Source organism: Cherax quadricarinatus, chromosome 93 (assembly GCF_038502225.1).
Source record: "Cherax quadricarinatus isolate ZL_2023a chromosome 93, ASM3850222v1, whole genome shotgun sequence".
Classification (NCBI taxonomy): domain Eukaryota; kingdom Metazoa; phylum Arthropoda; class Malacostraca; order Decapoda; family Parastacidae; genus Cherax; species Cherax quadricarinatus.
Genome location: NC_091384.1, coordinates 3,793,533 through 3,812,573, shown reverse-complemented (window position 1 = coordinate 3,812,573; position 19,041 = coordinate 3,793,533). Strand labels below are relative to the sequence as shown.

The following is a 19,041-nucleotide window of genomic DNA, read 5'->3' as shown; positions in this document are numbered from 1 at the left end:
TATTTCTTTCATCTGGTGCCCAGCTTTGTGAAGCCCTATGATCTGAGCTATAGTTTCAGGTGTTAAAGGCTTCCTTTTACCCATAATCAAACATGTATAGCCCCCAAAACCAAAGGAAACACTGGACAAAAGGTGGGGTGGACGAGAGACAACAGTACAACACTTCCTCTCACCACGGCATCCACATTAGCAATGAGAAGTCACTGTAAAGTGTGGCGGCAGGCCATGACATCATGCTAACGGCTGCTACCCAGCAGAATGCATTGACAAAAAAAGACCCCCCTTTATGGTAGGCCTTTGATTTTTGTCACGGCATTATGCCGAGGCGTTCACCAGGCATAATGCCATGACAAGCGCTACAGAGCTATTTAGGACTATGCATCGTTTTTAGTGGCATCTTGTCTTCTTTCTGATGATTACAAATATCATCATTACAATCATAACTAAGCACTAAACCCGCAAGGGTCGCACAGCTCGTCTCTAATGAAATGACGAAGACAGTGAGGTTTGGAAAAGGCTTGTATGAAGAAACAGCATCGTTCTACTGCAGATACGGAGATACTGAGGAAAAACACCAGGAGCAACCAGGCTGTTGCTGCTGGTGGCCCACTGACCCACATATCCATCAGACTTTACTATGGAAATGTTTCACCACACAGTGACTTTATCAGTCCAGTACAATTATGATCAAAAAGAGGCGCTAAACCTACAAGGGTAGTCCAGTACAAAGAAGAATGGTGAATATCAGGAGGAATTTGAGGTAATCAGTCCCTCAGAGTGTGGGGTGATCAGACCCTCAGTGTGTGAGGTAATCAGTCCCTCAGTGTGTGAGGTAATCAGTCCCTCAGTGTGTGAGGTAATCAGTCTCTCAGTGTGTGAGGTAATCAGTCCCTCAGTGTGTGAGGTAATCAGTCCCTCAGTGTGTGAGGTAATCAGTCCCTCAGTGTGTGAGGTAATCAGTCCCTCAGTGTGTGAGGTAATCAGTCTCTCAGTGTGTGAGGTAATCAGTCCCTCAGTGTGTGAGGTAATCAGTCCCTCAGTCCTTGTGAGGTAATCAGTCCCTCAGTGTGTGAGGTAATCAGTCCCTCAGTGTGTGAGGTAATCAGTCTCTCAGTGTGTGAGGTAATCAGTCTCTCAGTGTGTGAGGTAATCAGTCCCTCAGCCTGGAGTCGATGTAATAAGTCCATCAGTCTTATCAAGACTGAGGGACTGATTACTTACTCCTGATATTCACCAGTCTTCTTTACAGTGGACTGATGAAGCCAGTGTGTGGCGAAACATTTCCTCAATAAAGATACCCAAGTGTTACACAAGTATCTAATTTACCAACCTGTCGGTTCTTTGAGCAGTTTATCTACGTATCATAAGGCAGCGCTAAACCCGTATGGGTCACGCACTGCCTTGAGAAATTGGAGGCAATCAAACCTGGTGTAAGGAAAGGAAGGAGAGCTCCAATTCCTTGGAAGAAGATCCATTCATTGTTGTTGTTGGGTTTATCAGGGCCACTGACAGCATGTATTGAACCCAATTTCTTGATAGGGCCACCGACAGCATAAGCCGTATCGAACCCAATTTCTCGACAGGGCCACTGACAGCATGTATTGAACCCAATTTCTTGATAGGGCCACTGACAGCATAAGCTGTATCGAACCTGGCTTCTCAATAGGGCCACTGACAGCACGTATTGAACCCGACTTCTCGATAGGGCCACTGACAACATTAGCCGTATTGAACCTGACTTCTCAATAGGGCCACTGACAGCATGCATCAAACCCGACTTCTCGATAGGGCCACTGACAACATAAAGCATTATCGAACCCAACTTCTCGATAGGGCCACTGACAACATGTATCGAACCCGACTTCTCAATAGGGCCACTGACAGCATGTATCGAACCCGACTTCTCAATAGGGCCACTGACAGCATGTATCGAACCCGACTTCTCGATAGGGCCACTGACAGCATAAGCCGTATCGAACCCAACTTCTCGATAGGGCCACTGACAGCATGTATCGAACCCAACTTCTCAATAGGGCCACAGACAGTATGTATCGAACCCGACTTCTCAATAGGGCCACTGACAGCATGTATCGAACCCGACTTCTCAATAGGGCCACCGACAGCATGTATCGAACCCAACTTCTCAATAGGGCCACTGACATCATGTATCGAACCCGACTTCTCGATGGTACCAGGAAAAATTGTTGCCCAAGGCTGGGCAATGAGAGAAAAGGAACAAAAGTTCCTTTGTAAACAGAGATAGAAACCTGAAGTTTCCAATTAGATCCGGTGGACACCCTTGCCAAGCTCCAGCAGAGAGGGACGCCCACACTCCCACCTGAGTTCAGTTACCGGCGTCCCACCACAGACCAATAAAGAATTATCCGCAGAGTGGGAAAAAAATGGAGCTGGCTAAAAGTAAGCCGAATAACCCAACAAAAAGCCACAGTAAGAATAATCACTAAAGCCCCTCCCGGGCAACACCCCCCCCCCCACTCTTCATACATCTTAACTTACTCCCTGTTCAGAACATCCACACTTACTACTGTGCAATCTATATCTACAGGACCTTAAACTCCAATATTAACCTTGACCTAAAACGCTTTCTTGATAGTTGTGACAGAACCCACAGGCATAACACCAGACACAAACATCTCTACGACATTCCCCGTGTCCGACGAAACCTTTACAAAAATTCAATGTATGTCAAAGGCCCTAAAATCTGGAACACCCTACCTGAGAACTCTAGAACTGCAGACACATTCATCACCTTCAAAACTACCATTAGAAAACATCTTATCTCCCTGATACACCCTGTCAACTAACTACACAAATACCACCTGGTGGTTCACACTTACACTCACTCACTCAGAAATACGAATCTTAATCTTAAAATAATAAATCCTAACTAGTCACAAGTTTCTCTGTGATACTCCAATATAGACACTACGTATTGTGCCAAAACAAAAGCATTCACATTGCTAAACTCACAAACAAGTATTTAGTCAACTTACTCCATAATTTGTAATAATTTAAAGTTATGAATTAATCTAAGTCTGCCCGAAATGCCTAGCCATGCTAGGTGTCCTAACCATACCACGGGCGGGATTTGAACCCGCGGTCAGAGTATGTCCTAGTGCCCCCCTGTGTAATTAGTATTTTAAAATATGTAAACCACACAATACCCAAAATCTGTAAACCACACAATACCCAAAATCTGTAAACCACACAATACCCAAAATCTGTAAACCCCACATTGTTATCCTTATAGAGAATAAACTTGATTAATGACCAGGTGCCCCTCCTGTAGAGTGCCCGGCGGGCAAAATAGATGAGGACAAACGTCCCAGTGAGAACAGTGGAAATTTGTCAGTGATGCCCAGGCGAGAGAGAGACGTCCACACCCGACGATGGCTGATGCAGAAGTGCCACTTAGCACCTCCCGTGAGGGGGGGGGGTGTTGTTGATAGTTTATAGGACTATCATAAATAATGCCGTGATGAACCCTACTGTCCAGTTTCTGGCCGTGATGAACCCTACTGTCCAGTTTCTGGCTGTGATGAACCCTACTGTCCAGTTACTGGCCGTGATGAACCCTACTGTCCAGTTACTGGCCGTGATGAACCCTACTGTCCAGTTACTGGCCGTGATGAACCCTACTGTCCAGTTACTGGCCGTGATGAACCCTACTGTCCAGTTACTGGCCGTGATGAACCCTACTGTCCAGTTTCTGGCCGTGATGAACCCTACTGTCCAGTTTCTGGCCGTGATGAACCCTACTGTCCAGTTTCTGGCCGTGATGAACCCTACTGTCCAGTTTCTGGGGAAGGAATAGCGCCCAAAGCTGGCCAGAAATTAGAAGTGAAATTACTTTGGGGAATAGAAACGGGAGCAAAAAAAAAAAGGGAATAGAAACGGGAACGTAAAAAAATAGCAATTAGAACAGGTGAACCTCACGTTTAAACCCCCACACAGTCAAGATTGATGGATTGACCACATCGACTCAAGGCTGAGGGACTGATTACCTCATTCTCCTCCTGTTCTTCAAGATTCTCCTTTGTATAGACTGATGAAGCCACTGTGTGGCGTAACGTTTCCTCAGTAAAGATACCCAAGAATTGCACATGTGTCTAATTTATCAACGTGTCGGTTCCCTTAACCATTGATCTACAATACCGGAGTACAATGATCCTAGGGGAAGTCAAGGACCAGAATGGATAAGTCACTTTGGGTAGCATTAAAAACTAGGTTGGGCAAATGATTTGTTAGTGGGATGGATTGTAAAGGACCTGCCTAGTATGGGCCAACAGGCCTTCTGCAGTGTTCCTCCTTTCTTATGCTCTTATGTTGGTAGGTAAGACACATGGGCAACAGTTAGGCAACTTTATTCCGAAACGTTTCGCCTACACAGTAGACTTCTTCAGTCGAGTACAGAAAGTAGGCAGGAGCAGTAGAGATGTGAAGACGATGTAATCAGTCCATCACTTCCTACAAGTCGTAGATTTGAGGTTGTCAGTCCCTCAGCCTGAGGGACTGATTACCTCAAACTCCTCTCCTTACGCCTTTCTACTTTGTATTGGACTGAGGAAGCCACTGTGTGGCGAAACGTTTCCTGAATAAAGATTCCCATATGCTGCATAAGTGTCTCAATCTTCAACTTGTCGGCTTTTCAAACCATTCATCACACACACAGATGAGTCAGTAACCGGCTTCCAGTAGGCCTACAAAATCATCAGACCGGGATTATTATACCTGGAGGGGGGTTTGGGGGTCAACGCCCCCTGCGGCCCGGTCTGAGTATTCTCTGGAGCGCTAAACCCGCACGTATCTAAGAGTGCTTGTGGGCCTGGAAGGAATTAATACCTGGCGAGATGATCGAGAAATTTGTGTCAGGTTGTGTCAGGTCCTTTAAGACACGATAGAAAGGAGAGTAGGTTTGAGTTGAACCTGCCTAGCATGGGGCCAGTAGGCCTACTACAATGTTCAATTAGAAGCCAAGCAGCTAGTACTACTAGTAATACTACTTGTAGCACCAGTACTACTAGTAGTACCACTAGTAATAGTACCACTAGTAGCAGTACTCCTAGTACTATTATTAACACTGGGACTAGTATTTGTACTACTAGTAATAGTACAACTAGTACTAGTAATACTAATGATATTAGTACTACTACTAATAGCAATGTTGGTAGATACGACACATAGGCAACAGTTAGGCAACATTATTCCGAAACGTTTCGCCTACACAGTAGGCTTCTTCAGTCGAATACAGAAAATAGGCAGGAACAGTAGAGATGTGAAGACGATGTAACCAGTCCATCACCCTTGAAGTCGTAGAATTTGAGGTTGTCAGTCCCTCGGCCTGGAGAAGTTCAGTTCCATATGGAACTGAACTTCAAGGGTGATGGACTGACTGCATCGTCTTCACATCTCTACTGTTCCTGCCTACTTTCTGTATTCGACTGAAGAAGCGAAACGTTTCGGAATAAAGTTGCCGAACTGTTGCCTATGTGTCTTATCTACCAACCTGTCGGTATTGTATACCATTTTGATATTCACTAATAGCAATACTGACCTGTGTAGTGGAGTCATTCCAGTACAGTTCATAAGAGATGATATTCTCTCCCTGGTGTGAAGGTCTGGTCCAACTCAGCTCAATAGACGTGGATGTCACTCTTGATGGCAGTAGATTCGTGGGTTGACTTGGCACTGTAGTGACACGTTAATTAGCCCCACTGATAGACACTGATGAATTGTGCTGTCTTGATAGTGATAAGTGAGAAATTGCTTGGACTGAGAGAGGTTACACTGAGAGAGGTGATAGGTTAGGTTTCAGACTAGATGAGAAATACATTCCAGGGGTTAAAATGGAAACGTATCGCTAGCTAGTGGCTTCTTCAGTCCAATGTGGAAGATGAGAAGGAGGAGTTTGGGTGATCAGTCCCCCTCAGCCTGGAGTCGATGCATTCAGTCGACTTCAGGCTGAGGGGACTGATCACCTCAAAGTCCTTCTAATCTTCGCCATTCTTCTGTATATAGGACTAATGAAGCCAATGTATCATACATAGAAAAAATATTTGCTTTCTAGGGACGGCCCTAAGGGGGGATATAGAAGGGGGGCTTAACCCCCACTAGCCATTCCCTCAGCCCCCCCCCCCCGCCTTCCCGCTTGCAGCCCTCCTCAAAGAAATATTATTTCAAGATTAGTCCCCTAGCTCCCTTTTCCAGACCGCCACCCTTAAGCCCCTTAGGGTTTACAAAGTTTATGACTATGTATAGGTGAGTTACAACCTTAATTAATAACCCTCGTTCAGCCCACAGTTTTAGTGTTTGCTTAAGTGCCTTAGAAAGGCACTTAAGCAAACACTAAAACATATATATACTGTCTTAGAAGTGACCAACATTCCAGGACCCAAACGTTTTCTAATTTATCCTGGTGTTTACTAAAATGCCTTTCTAAACCTATTTTTTTTTTTAAGTTCCAGGCCTATGTCGGTATTACCAAGGTCCATACCCAAAAAAAAAAAAACACAGGCTTCACATTAAAAATTAAAAAACAAAAAAAGAGAAGAGGGGGAGACGTACCTCCTTGCTGGGTCTTGACCTTAACAGGGTCTGAGAGAGGTCCTGGTCCAATACCAGTATAAGCTTGAACACGTATGGTATATATAGTGTGAGGGGTGAGATCACTGATGGTGGTCAGCTTGTTATCCTGTACTGGCTGGCTTTTCCACGACTGGATGGGCAGTGATGGGTTCGTGGTGTAGTATAGCTTGTAGCCCTGTGGGTAAAAAATTGAGTCGCAAGTAAAGCAAGGACATTATGTAAATTTGCTTATTTCGACCTTGAACTGAGGTCCTCTTCAGTGTACACCCTGAGGGTACACACCACACACTGATTTAAAATTAACTTAATACACGTTTACCTGGAGAAGGTTTCGGGGGTCAATGCCCCCCCGCGGCTCGGTCTGAGACTAGCCTACCACAACCACAATTACAACCTACCACAACCAAAATTATAACCTACCACAACCAAAATTACAACCTACCACAACCACAACTACAACCTACTACAACTACAACCTACCACAACTACAACCTACCACAACCACAACCTACCACAACCACAACCTACTACAACCACAACCACAACCTACCACAACTACAACCTACCACAACCACAACCTACCACAACCACAACCTACCACAACTACAACCTACCACAACCACAACCTACGACAACTACAACCTACCACAACCCACTACAACCACAACTACAACCTACCACAACCACAGCTACAACCTACCACAACCACAATCTAACAAAGCCGAGATGCGAGAAAGCAAAACAGCGACTCACCCAAACAGCAGAAATATCAACGTCACATAATCACTGATCAAACCCAACACTCCTCCATCTCACTGTCTTATCTACAGCGAAACACTCCTAAGACTGAAACACTGCAACACACAAGAAACACAGTCTCACAACACAAGTTCCCTGGCAGCAGTGCCACCGTAATCCCATTGAGGACAATACTTCGCCTCAAATTTCTGTAAATTTAATTACCAGAGCTGCCCTTCTAGTTAAGGACGGATGCAAATGAGATAAACTTTGGGAAATTCACTAACTTCGTCCACTACACCCGGATTTTGGTGACTATTGTACTGTAAGTACCTGTGATGTACCTGTGAGGGTATCCAGAGTTGTAGCCTGGTAACATGGTCCTAGGCTAGGTTGCTGTGAGGGGTGTAGCCTAGCAACATGGTCATAGGCTAGGTTGCTGTGAGGGGAGTAGCCTAGCAACATGGTCCTAGGCTAGGCTGCTGTGAGGGGTGTTCAGGGCTGTAGCCTAGCAACATGGTCCTAGGCTAGGCTGCTGTGAGGGGTGTTCAGGGCTGTAGCCTAGCAACATGGTCCTAGGCTAGGTTGCTGTGAGGGGTGTTCAGGGCTGTAGCCTAGCAACATGGTCAAAGGCTAGGCTGCTGTGAGGGGTGTTCAGGGCTGTAGCCTAGCAACATGGTCCTAGGCTAGGTTGCTGTGAGGGGTGTTCAGGGCTGTAGCCTAGCAACATGGTCCAAGGCTAGGTTGCTGTGAGGGGTGTTCAGGGCTGTAGCCTAGCAACATGGTCCTAGGCTAGGCTGCTGTGAGGGGTGTTCAGGGCTGTAGCCTAGCAACATGGTCCTAGGCTAGGTTGCTGTGAGGGTTGTTCAGGGCTGTAGCCTAGCAACATGGTCCTAGGCTAGGTTGCTGTGAGGGGTGTTCAGGGCTGTAGCCTAGCAACATGGTCCTAGGCTACGTTGCTGTGAGGGGTGTTCAGGGCTGTAGCCTAGCAACATGGTCCTAGGCTAGGCTGCTGTGAGGGGTGTTCAGGGCTGTAGCCTAGCAACATGGTCCTAGGCTAGGTTGCTGTGAGGGGTGTTCAGGGCTGTAGCCTAGCAAAATGGTCCTAGGCTAGGTTGCTGTGAGGGGTGTTCAGGGCTGTAGCCTAGCAACATGGTCCTAGGCTAGGTTGCTGTGAGGGATGTTCAGGGCTGTAGCCTAGCAGCATGGTCCTAGACTAGGTTGCTGTGAGGGGTGTTCAGGGCTGTAGCCTAGCAACATGGTCCTAGACTAGGTTGCTGTGAGGGGTGTTCAGGGCTGTAGCCTAGCAACATGGTCCTAGGCTAGGTTGCTGTGAGGGTTGTTCAGGGCTGTAGCCTAGCAACATGGTCCTAGGCTAGGTTGCTGTGAGGGGTGTTCAGGACTGTAGCCTAGCAACATGGTCAAAGGCTAGGCTGCTGTGAGGGGTGTTCAGGGCTGTAGCCTAGCAACATGGTCCTAGGCTAGGTTGCTGTGAGGGGTGTTCAGGGCTGTAGCCTAGCAACATGGTCCAAGGCTAGGTTGCTGTGAGGGGTGTTCAGGGCTGTAGCCTAGCAACATGGTCCTAGGCTAGGCTGCTGTGAGGGGTGTTCAGGGCTGTAGCCTAGCAACATGGTCCTAGGCTAGGTTGCTGTGAGGGTTGTTCAGGGCTGTAGCCTAGCAACATGGTCCTAGGCTAGGTTGCTGTGAGGGGTGTTCAGGGCTGTAGCCTAGCAACATGGTCCTAGGCTACGTTGCTGTGAGGGGTGTTCAGGGCTGTAGCCTAGCAACATGGTCCTAGGCTAGGCTGCTGTGAGGGGTGTTCAGGGCTGTAGCCTAGCAACATGGTCCTAGGCTAGGTTGCTGTGAGGGGTGTTCAGGGCTGTAGCCTAGCAAAATGGTCCTAGGCTAGGTTGCTGTGAGGGGTGTTCAGGGCTGTAGCCTAGCAACATGGTCCTAGGCTAGGTTGCTGTGAGGGATGTTCAGGGCTGTAGCCTAGCAGCATGGTCCTAGACTAGGTTGCTGTGAGGGGTGTTCAGGGCTGTAGCCTAGCAACATGGTCCTAGACTAGGTTGCTGTGAGGGGTGTTCAGGGCTGTAGCCTAGCAACATGGTCCTAGGCTAGGTTGCTGTGAGGGTTGTTCAGGGCTGTAGCCTAGCAACATGGTCCTAGGCTAGGTTGCTGTGAGGGGTGTTCAGGGTTGTAGCCTAGCAACATGGTCATAGGCTAGGTTGCTGTGAGGGGTGTTCAGGGCTGTAGCCTAGCAACATGGTCCTAGGCTAGGTTGCTGTGAGGGGTGTTCAGGGCTGTAGCCTAGCAACATGGTCATAGGCTAGGCTGCTGTGAGGGGTGTTCAGGGCTGTAGCCTAGCAACATGGTCCTAGGCTATGTTGCTGTGAGGGGTGTTCAGGGCTGTAGCCTAGCAACATGGTCCTAGGCTAGGCTGCTGTGAGGGGTGTTCAGGGCTGTAGCCTAGCAACATGGTCCTAGGCTAGGTTGCTGTGAGGGGTGTTCAGGGCTGTAGCCTAGCAACAAGGTCCTAGGCTAGGTTGCTGTGAGGGGTGTTCAGGGCTGTAGCCTAGCAACATGGTCCTAGGCTAGGTTGCTGTGAGGGGTGTTCAGGGCTGTAGCCTAGCAGCATGGTCTTAGACGAGGTTGCTGTGAGGGGTGTTCAGGGCTGTAGCCTAGCAACGTGGTCCTAGACTAGGTTGCTGTGAGGGGTGTTCAGGGCTGTAGCCTAGCAACATGGTCCTAGGCTAGGTTGCTGTGAGGGTTGTTCAGGGCTGTAGCCTAGCAACATGGTCCTAGGCTAGGTTGCTGTGAGGGGTGTTCAGGGTTGTAGCCTAGCAACATGGTCCTAGGCTAGGTTGCTGTGAGGGGTGTTCAGGGCTGTAGCCTAGCAACATGGTCCTAGGCTAGGTTGCTGTGAGGGGTGTTCAGGGCTGTAGCCTAGCAACATGGTCATAGGCTAGGCTGCTATGAGGGGTGTTCAGGGCTGTAGCCTAGCAACATGGTCCTAGGCTAGGCTGCTGTGAGGGGTGTTCAGGGCTGTAGCCTAGCAACATGGTCCTAGGCTAGGTTGCTGTGAGGGGTGTTCAGGGCTGTAGCCTAGCAACATGGTCCTAGGCTAGGTTGCTGTGAGGGGTGTTCAGGGCTGTAGCCTAGCAACATGGTCCTAGGCTAGGTTGCTGTGAGGGGTGTTCAGGGCTGTAGCCTAGCAACATGGTCCTAGGATAGGCTGCTGTGAGGGGTGTTCAGGGCTGTAGCCTAGCAACATGGTCCTAGGCTAGGCTGCTGTGAGGGGTGTTCAGGGCTGTAGCCTAGCAACATGGTCCTAAGCTAGGCTGCTGTGAGGGGTGTTCAGGGCTGTAGCCTAGCAACATGGTCCTAGGTTAGGTTGCTGTGAGGGGTGTTCAGGGTTGTAGCCTAGCAACATGGTCATAGGCTAGGTTGCTGTGAGGGGTGTTCAGGGTTGTAGCCTAGCAACATGGTCATAGGCTAGGTTGCTGTGAGGGGTGTTCAGGGCTGTAGCCTAGCAACATGGTCCTAGGCTAGGTTGCTGTGAGGGGTGTTCAGGGCTGTAGCCTAGCAACATGGTCCAAGGCTAGGTTGCTGTGAGGGGTGTTCAGGGTTGTAGCCTAGCAACATGGTCATAGGCTAGGTTGCTGTGAGGGGTGTTCAGGGCTGTAGCCTAGCAACATGGTCCTAGGCTAGGTTGCTGTGAGGGGTGTTCAGGGCTGTAGCTTAGCAACATGGTCCTAGGCTAGGCTGCTGTGAGGGGTGTTCAGGGCTGTAGCCTAGCAACATGTTCCTAGGCTATGTTGCTGTGAGGGGTGTTCAGGGCTGTAGCCTAGCAACATGGTCATAGGCTAGGCTGCTGTGAGGGGTGTTCAGGGCTGTAGCCTAGCAACATGGTCCTAGGCTAGGCTGCTGTGAGGGGTGCTCAGGGCTGTAGCCTAGCAACATGGTCCTAGGCTAGGTTGCTGTGAGGGGTGTTCAGGGCTAAAGCCTAGCAACATGGTCCTAGGCTAGGTTGCTGTGAGGGGTGTTCAGAGCTGTAGCCTAGCAACATGGTCCTAGGCTAGGCTGCTGTGAGGGGTGCTCAGGGCTGTAGCCTAGCAACATGGTCCTAGGCTAGGTTGCTGTGAGGGGTGTTCAGGGCTAAAGCCTAGCAACATGGTCCTAGGCTAGGTTGCTGTGAGGGGTGTTCAGGGCTGTAGCCTAGCAACATGGTCCTAGGCTAGGTTGCTGTGAGGGGTGTTCAGGGCTGTAGCCTAGCAACATGGTCCTAGACTAGGCTGCTGTGAGGGGTGTTCAGGGCTGTAGCCTAGCAACATGGTCCTAGACTAGGTTGCTGTGAGGGGTGTTCAGGGCTGTAGCCTAGCAACATGGTCCTAGGATAGGCTGCTGTGAGGGGTGTTCAGGGCTGTAGCCTAGCAACATGGTCCTAAGCTAGGCTGCTGTGAGGGGTGTTCAGGGCTGTAGCCTAGCAACATCGTCTTAGGTTAGGTTGCTGTGAGGGGTGTTCAGGGCTGTAGCCTAGCAACATGGCCCTATCCTAGGCTGCCCTGATGGGTTTGACACACGTGCAACACCTGTGCATCTATATTGTCGGTAAATAACCATGCCACATATAAACTAAATAATGTAGGTCTTAATACTACTGATTTCGAAAAGGATTTAGGAGTTCTGGTTAACAGTAATCTAAAACCAAGACAACAGTGCAGTAGTGTTCGCAATAAAGCTAACAGAATTCTTGGCTTTATATCTAGAAGTATAAATAATAGAAGTCCTCAGGTTGTTCTTCAACTCTATATATCCTTGGTCAGGCCTCATTTAGACTATACTGCTCAGTTCTGGTCACCGTATTACAGAATGGATATAAATGCTCTGGAAAACGTATAGAGGAGGATGACGAAGTTGATCCCATGTCAAACCATACCCCGGCCGGGATTGAACCCGCGGTCAGAGAGTCTCGAAACTCCATGAACACGACGGAGGACTCAGATATGGAAATGTGGGGCGAAATTCTAGCGAAGAAGTTGCGAGAGGAAGAGGAAGATCCTGCTCACATTGTAGCAGATCTGACAGTCCCAACCATGGAGCCAGCGACAATAGAAACAGGGGAGGAAATAAACACCCCTCCCCCCGAAAACCAAGAGGGATGGAACACTGTGGACAACAAGAAGAAGCGCCGTCCGTCCAAGGAGCAGGCAAACCAGCTCAACCGACCTGGCAAATTCAAGGTGAAGTCTTACGGGGACCACAGAACCCACTATGGGGTTGTTTCATACCTGGAATCACGACACAACCTGAAGTTCAAGATATGGTTCAACTTGAGGGGAGAACCAATATTGACTCCTCTCAACAAGGAAATGTATACCACCTTGAAGAGAGTCATGGAGACAGATCGCTCATTCACCCTGGAGGAACTGTACTCTCGGCAGAAAATCACCAAGAGTGTAGTGATGCGATACCCGCTGATGATGCCCATCGAGGCAGTAGCAGCTCACCCCAGTGTGGTGTCAGCTCAACGTCTCAAGGCAAAGACGGCAGGCAACGCACCAACCCGACAGGTCCTCATTCAGCATGCAGGACCACTGCCATCCCAGCTGGACCTCGGTTCTTGAGGCAGGTACGATGTCAGGACCTTCACAGCAGAACCAGTTCGCTGTTTCAAGTGTCAGCGTTATGGACACCTGGGTGCACTCTGTCCGAACAGAGTAATCTGCGGTGTCTGCAGCCAGCACCACCCTACCGAGGAATGCATCACCAAGCTGAAAAATGCATTGCCACCCACTCCACAATGCCCGAACTGCAGGGAGAAACACCATGCCTGGAATCCTCGATGCCCCGAGAGGCTCGCCAGAATTCAAGAAGTCTGGAAGACGCCAAAAACTCGACAACAGGCTACGACGGATCATCACTCTCAGCAAACGATGGGTGCAGAGAACCCTGCCATACCGCAGATCTCTCAGCAGCTAACCCAAGTCAATGCCCAGGAATTCCCAACCCTCGAAGCCTCAACCAGGCGTCAAGGTCAAGAACCTCCTGCACCCCTACCTCAACGAAGAAATAAAAACAAGAGGAACAGGAGGCGTCAACAGGGTGCATCTGGTCAATGCGATCAGCAGGCGGCACTAAACGAGCCCCCACCGGCCATAGCACGACAACGCAGGCACTCCTTACCCGGCACAGGCGCTTTGCAGACTCAACTGGCACCTCACCAGCAGATCCCGGCTACCCAACCTGGTATACAGCAACAGACCACGGTGCATACAATAAAGAAATCCAACCCTCAGGAACCCCTGCAGACCACAACAGCCCAGATAATATCCACTGTTTCGAACCCAACCCCAAAGCAGGCCCTCACCAGGGAGGATCTCGTAGCACTCATCAAGGTGTTCTCGGATCTTATTTGCAACACAATCAACTCCACGGAACAACAGAGCACATTCCGGCAGATGGTCAATACGCTCCTGAGAGTATGCTTTCTGACCGAAGAGGAGACAGTGGATGCAATGAATTTGCAGGTTCTCAGAGCGGGCAGGACTCAGTCTCCAGCTCAGGAAACAACAGCGATGGAATAACCTCGGTACCAAATCACACCCTCAAGGTCCTACAATGGAACATTCAGGGCCTGAGGGGCAAACAGCACCTCTTGCTGGAGGCAGTAATTCGGGATCGGGTTGACATCGTCTTGCTACAAGAAACTCTGACTGTCCCGACTATGTGCCCAAGACTACCCGGTTTTGCTGGGTATTTTCGGCACATGGACCCGGGCGTTCACTGCAGAGGCACAGCTGTATTTGTATCCAATACAATACCTCACGAGGTTATAGCCAACCCTGTGGACTGTGGGGAGGATGTCGAGGTACAGGCCATCCTTGCACACATACCTGGGGCGCCCATTACCATCTATAACATCTACAAGAACCCAAGACACACCCTCGACATTGCAGAGCTCCTCGCACTAGCACGCACTGAGTGTATTATTGTGGGTGGAGACTTCAACGCACATCACCCAATGCTGCACTCTCACTCAGCAACCAATGCTGCTGGCAGACACATAGCAATGCTCCTACACGATATTCCAGAGGTAAAGTTGCTAAACAATGGAGACCCCACACACCTGTTGGGTGGCTGCCTCGACCTTACCTTTGGGTCAAGACAACTCGCAGCAGGAGCCACATGGGAAACTCATCCTCACCTTGTCAGTGACCACTTTGCAGTGATCACCACCTTCAACATCAACAGGCCTCCCACACTTGTGCTGACTCCTAGATGGGACGTAAAGAGGGCCAACTGGAAGGTGTTCCAGGATTATCTTCATGACTGGTGGTCCACATACTCTCTATCTGAAGACTGTGATACAGCTGAACAGGAGCTAATCACTGTTCTCATCCAGGCAGCAGAGTGCGCAATTCCAAAGAAGTCCACAGGACGCACTCACAAAAGAGACTGGTGGTTCTACAACGACGAGGTGTGGGAGCAGAACCACCGCATCAACTCTTTTAGGAAGCTATACAGGCGTAACCCTACGGCAGAGAACAGGAATACTCTGAGAGCCATTGTGCAGCATGCCCGCAGTCTCTCTCAGAGTAAAAACTGAGAAATGGCTGGAGTGGTGCTCAACATTCGGGCATCACACCACCTTATCTGAGATATGGGGCAAGCTCAACATAGCAATTGGCAAGAGCAAGCCGAGGCCACCAGCACACCCGAACCCATCCCAGGATGCTGAGAAACTAGTGGAGCTTTTCACTTCCAGGGGAGCCTCCACTCAGCTCCCACAGGACATCCGGAATATACAGACGGATCTTCTGCCACAGCGCCAGCTAACGATACAAGCTGCATGTGAGTCGGAAGATGTGACTGATGAAGACCTCACGGACTTGGAACTCCGACGTGCCATTAAGAACACAGGTGACACTTCCCCGGGCATCGATGGTGTTACATACTCCATGATTGCACGGGCTGGGCAGAGTGGATGGGAGGCCATAATAGACGTCATTAACAAGTCGTGGAGGGCCGGGACACTCCCAGCAGCTTGGAAGAAAGCTACCATCGTACCAATTCCAAAGCCCAAGGACCCAGGCAGTATGAGACCCATATCGCTGACCAGCTGCTTAGCCAAGACTGCTGAGAGGATGGTGTTAAACCGCCTCCTATGGAAACTTGGACCCTCTCATCATCACATATTTGGCTTCACCAAAGGAGTGGGTACAGCAGAGTGCATAACCACTCTACTAAGCCAGATTGCTGATAGTAACAAAAAACCTAGTATTGTAGTCTACCTCGACCTTGAAAAGGCATTTGAGCTAGCCAGCCCCACAGCAATTCTGGCAATACTAGCTCGGAAGGGAATCAAAGGACGCCTCCTGGCCTGGATAGAGTCCTACCTTAGGGGCAGGCAGGCCTGTGTCAGCTTTCAGGGACACTACTCTTCCTTTAAAACCCTGGAAAACGGTACGCCACAAGGAGGTGTGCTCAGTCCTACCCTGTTTAACATCCTTATGCAGGAACTTGTGAGCCTTCCCTTTCATAGTGGTACACAGCTCCTCAGCTATGCTGATGATCTTGCACTCGTAGTAAATGGGAAAGGCAATTTAGAACGACAGGCTCAGAGAGCTTTGGACCTAATTGCACAGTCTTGCAAGGAACTAGGCCTCAAGATCTCGGCCGAGAAATCTCTTGCAATGATGTTCAAGGGACCAGATCCTGTGAATAGATTACGTATTCAGGATATAGAACTCGAGTGGACAGGCTCCTACCTGTACTTGGGAATCTACATTGATAAAATGCTGACCTTTCAGAAACAGGCCAAGTATGTCAGGTCACGTGCTCTACTCAGACTCAACGGCATGAGAGCCATGACGAGGCACCGTGCAGGGGCAAGCAAAGATGTACTTCGCTTGTACTATATACAAGCTATACGCTCGCTCATTGACTACGGTGCACCGGCGTTAGCTCATCTCTTCCCGCAGAGCAGGCTAAGGGTGGAGGTCGTACAAAATCAGGCGATAAGAACTATGCTTGGGGCCCCCATCTGGACCAACACAGTATGTCTCAGATCTGAGGCCCGGCTTCCTTCCTTGGCTGACAGAGTAAGATACATAAACGCCTGCAAAGTGGCCATGATTCTGCACCGGCAGCAAGGTACCCCACTAAGGAGACGGATATTGATAACCATGGCACAAGATCCCACACTCTTCACGGACTACTCCTGGATTCGTTCGTTTTGTGCTGCTGGGCGGAAGCTGCTGCCTATACAACTACTCCTTGAGAAGAGTTGTGACCTTCCTGTTGCTGGGTACCATCCACCACCTCCCTGGCGCCCAGATCCAGCCGATGTTTGCATCATGCAGCTACCCATCTCTAAGCGTCTCTGCAGTCAAGACACCCTCAGCAATCATGCTGAGACAAGCATGGCACTAGCAGAGGGAGGCACATGTGCAGTGTATTTCACAGATGGTTCTGTCGACCCTGACAGGAAGAGAGCAGCAGCTGGACTGTACCACAATGGTCACACACAAGGCTGGCGACTCCCTGACCACTGCACGATCCTTCAAGCTGAGCTGGTGGCGATTCAGCAGGCATTGTCACATGCCCTACGACATCGACTCCGACCTGTCATACATGTTGATTCCACCTCTGCAATCAATGCCCTCTCCCATCCTCAACCACAGGACAATGTTCACCTCATCACATCGACCCTGAGCATAATGACAGCCTTAGAAGTTCAGGGTAACAGATCGACATTGAACTGGATCCCCAGCCATGCTGGCATCCGGGGAAATGAGGCGGCAGATGATGCAGCCAAGGCAGCAACAGACTATCCACATGTTGGGATTACTGTCCCAATCAGCCTACGACAGACCAAACTGGTGGCTGCCAGAGCCATGAAACTTATGGGGGAGGTCTTAGGTGATACACCATCTCTACAGTGGTACCGAGCAGCGACTCAGGGAGAACCCCCTCCATATGATAGAAGCTGGTCCAGAGCGCAGTGTACCGCCATCCATCGGCTTCGTTTGGGCTTTCCCACAGCCAAGATGATGGTAGACAAGGCTGAGGAGGAGATGTGCCAGTACTGTCAGCACGTTGTCCAGCGGCCCCCAACACACTATCTTCTGGAGTGCGAAGTTACTGAGACACTCCACAGGCAACTAGGAGTGATATTCCCTCCCGAAGAGGACCCAGAGATGACTGCGGCCACACTAGTGTACCATGGAGTCAACGAACCAGACAAGCTGTTACCTGTGATAACGACATATCCTCCTCCTCGCTAGTGTCCACAGTTAGGAGTACATATGGTGTCACTTACGAGATGCACCAGTTGAACTGACCAGAAGAGTGCTTGAGCAGCATACGTCGCATCACTGTGGAAACCTTTCTCCCTCAGGAGCCAGAGACGGGTCATCGCAAGATTGAGACCCGTGCCAGGACTACGGTCTTGGCGAACATTATACATACTCTGTATGTTAGAAGTGATCAAGGTCTCAGGACCGAAACGTTTTCTAATAAATATGTCATAGTGTTTGCTTACGTGTCTTTCTAAACCAACTTGTCGGTATTTATTACCATGTGATATAGCAGAGTATACATGTGATATAGCAGAGTATACATGTGATATAGCAGAGTATGCATGTGATATAGCAGAGTATACATGTGATATAGCAGAGTATACATGTGATATAGAGTATACATGTGATATAACAGAGTATACATGTGATATAGCAGAGTATACATGTGATATAGCAGAGTATACATGTTATATAGCAGAGTATACATGTGATATAGCAGAGTATACATGTGATATAACAGAGTATACATGTGATATAGCAGAGTATACATGTGATATAGCAGAGTATACATGTTATATAGCAGAGTATACATGTGATATAACAGAGTATACATGTGATATAGCAGAGTATACATGTGATATAACAGAGTATACATGTTATATAGCAGAGTATACATGTGATATAGCAGAGTATACATGCGATATAGCAGAGTATACATGTGATATAGCAGAGTATACATGTGATATAGCAATTATATATGCGATATAGCAGAGTATACATGTGATATACGAAAGTATATCAATATAGTATATAATCAATATAGCAGAGTATACAATCAATATAGCAGAATATACATGCAATATAGCAGAGTATACATGTATACTTACAGTAATCTGACCATTGGGTGTCTCAGGTTCGTCCCACTGGATGACCATGGTAGAGGACGACAAGGGTCGTACATGGACGTTCCTGGGGGCGCTGCCGGGTTCTGTTACACATATATACAGTCGTTAACACATCTACGTAAACTTATTCAATGTTAAAATGTAAACCTGTTACTATATATATATATATTTTAAATGTTAGAACATACATTTAGGATTGAAGTCTCTTAACAGAACTATAGATCCCACAAAGTATAAATGATTTAATACCATAAGACAGCACTCAGGATTGAAGTCTCTTAATGAAACTATAGATCCCACAAAGTATAAATGATTTAATACCATAAGACAGTACTTAGGATTGAAGTCTCTTAACAGAACTATAGATCCCACAAAGTATAAATGATTTAATACCATAAGACAGTACTTAGGATTGAAGTCTCTTAACAGAACTATAGATCCCACAAAGTATAAATGATTTAATACCATAAGACAGCACTTAGGATTGA

General features: G+C 48.6%; 2 protein-coding genes across 6 annotated transcripts in view; one reads left to right on the top strand and one right to left on the bottom strand.

Annotated features, from left to right (window-relative positions):
- The window catches only part of Lar (tyrosine-protein phosphatase Lar), a 102,319-nt gene extending 83,659 nt beyond the window's left edge, over positions 1–18,660 (bottom strand). For 4 of the 5 annotated variants that reach the window (XM_070104636.1, XM_070104639.1, XM_070104637.1 and 1 more), the window contains exons 1-3: positions 18,536–18,660; positions 6,586–6,781; positions 5,576–5,709 (exon numbers count right to left, since the gene is read on the bottom strand). In XM_070104636.1, coding sequence (XP_069960737.1) covers positions 5,576–5,709; positions 6,586–6,781; positions 18,536–18,583 — 378 coding nt within the window. In that variant the 5' untranslated portion in view covers positions 18,584–18,660. Of the gene's footprint in view, positions 1–3,292; positions 3,414–5,575; positions 5,710–6,585; positions 6,782–18,535 lie in introns of those variants that run through there. The other variant, XM_070104641.1, reaches the window with a different exon arrangement.
- Positions 1–19,041, top strand: part of LOC138855409 (tyrosine-protein phosphatase Lar-like) — a 1,956,413-nt gene that overhangs the window by 1,818,160 nt on the left and 119,212 nt on the right. The gene's annotated exons all lie outside the window — the stretch shown is intronic.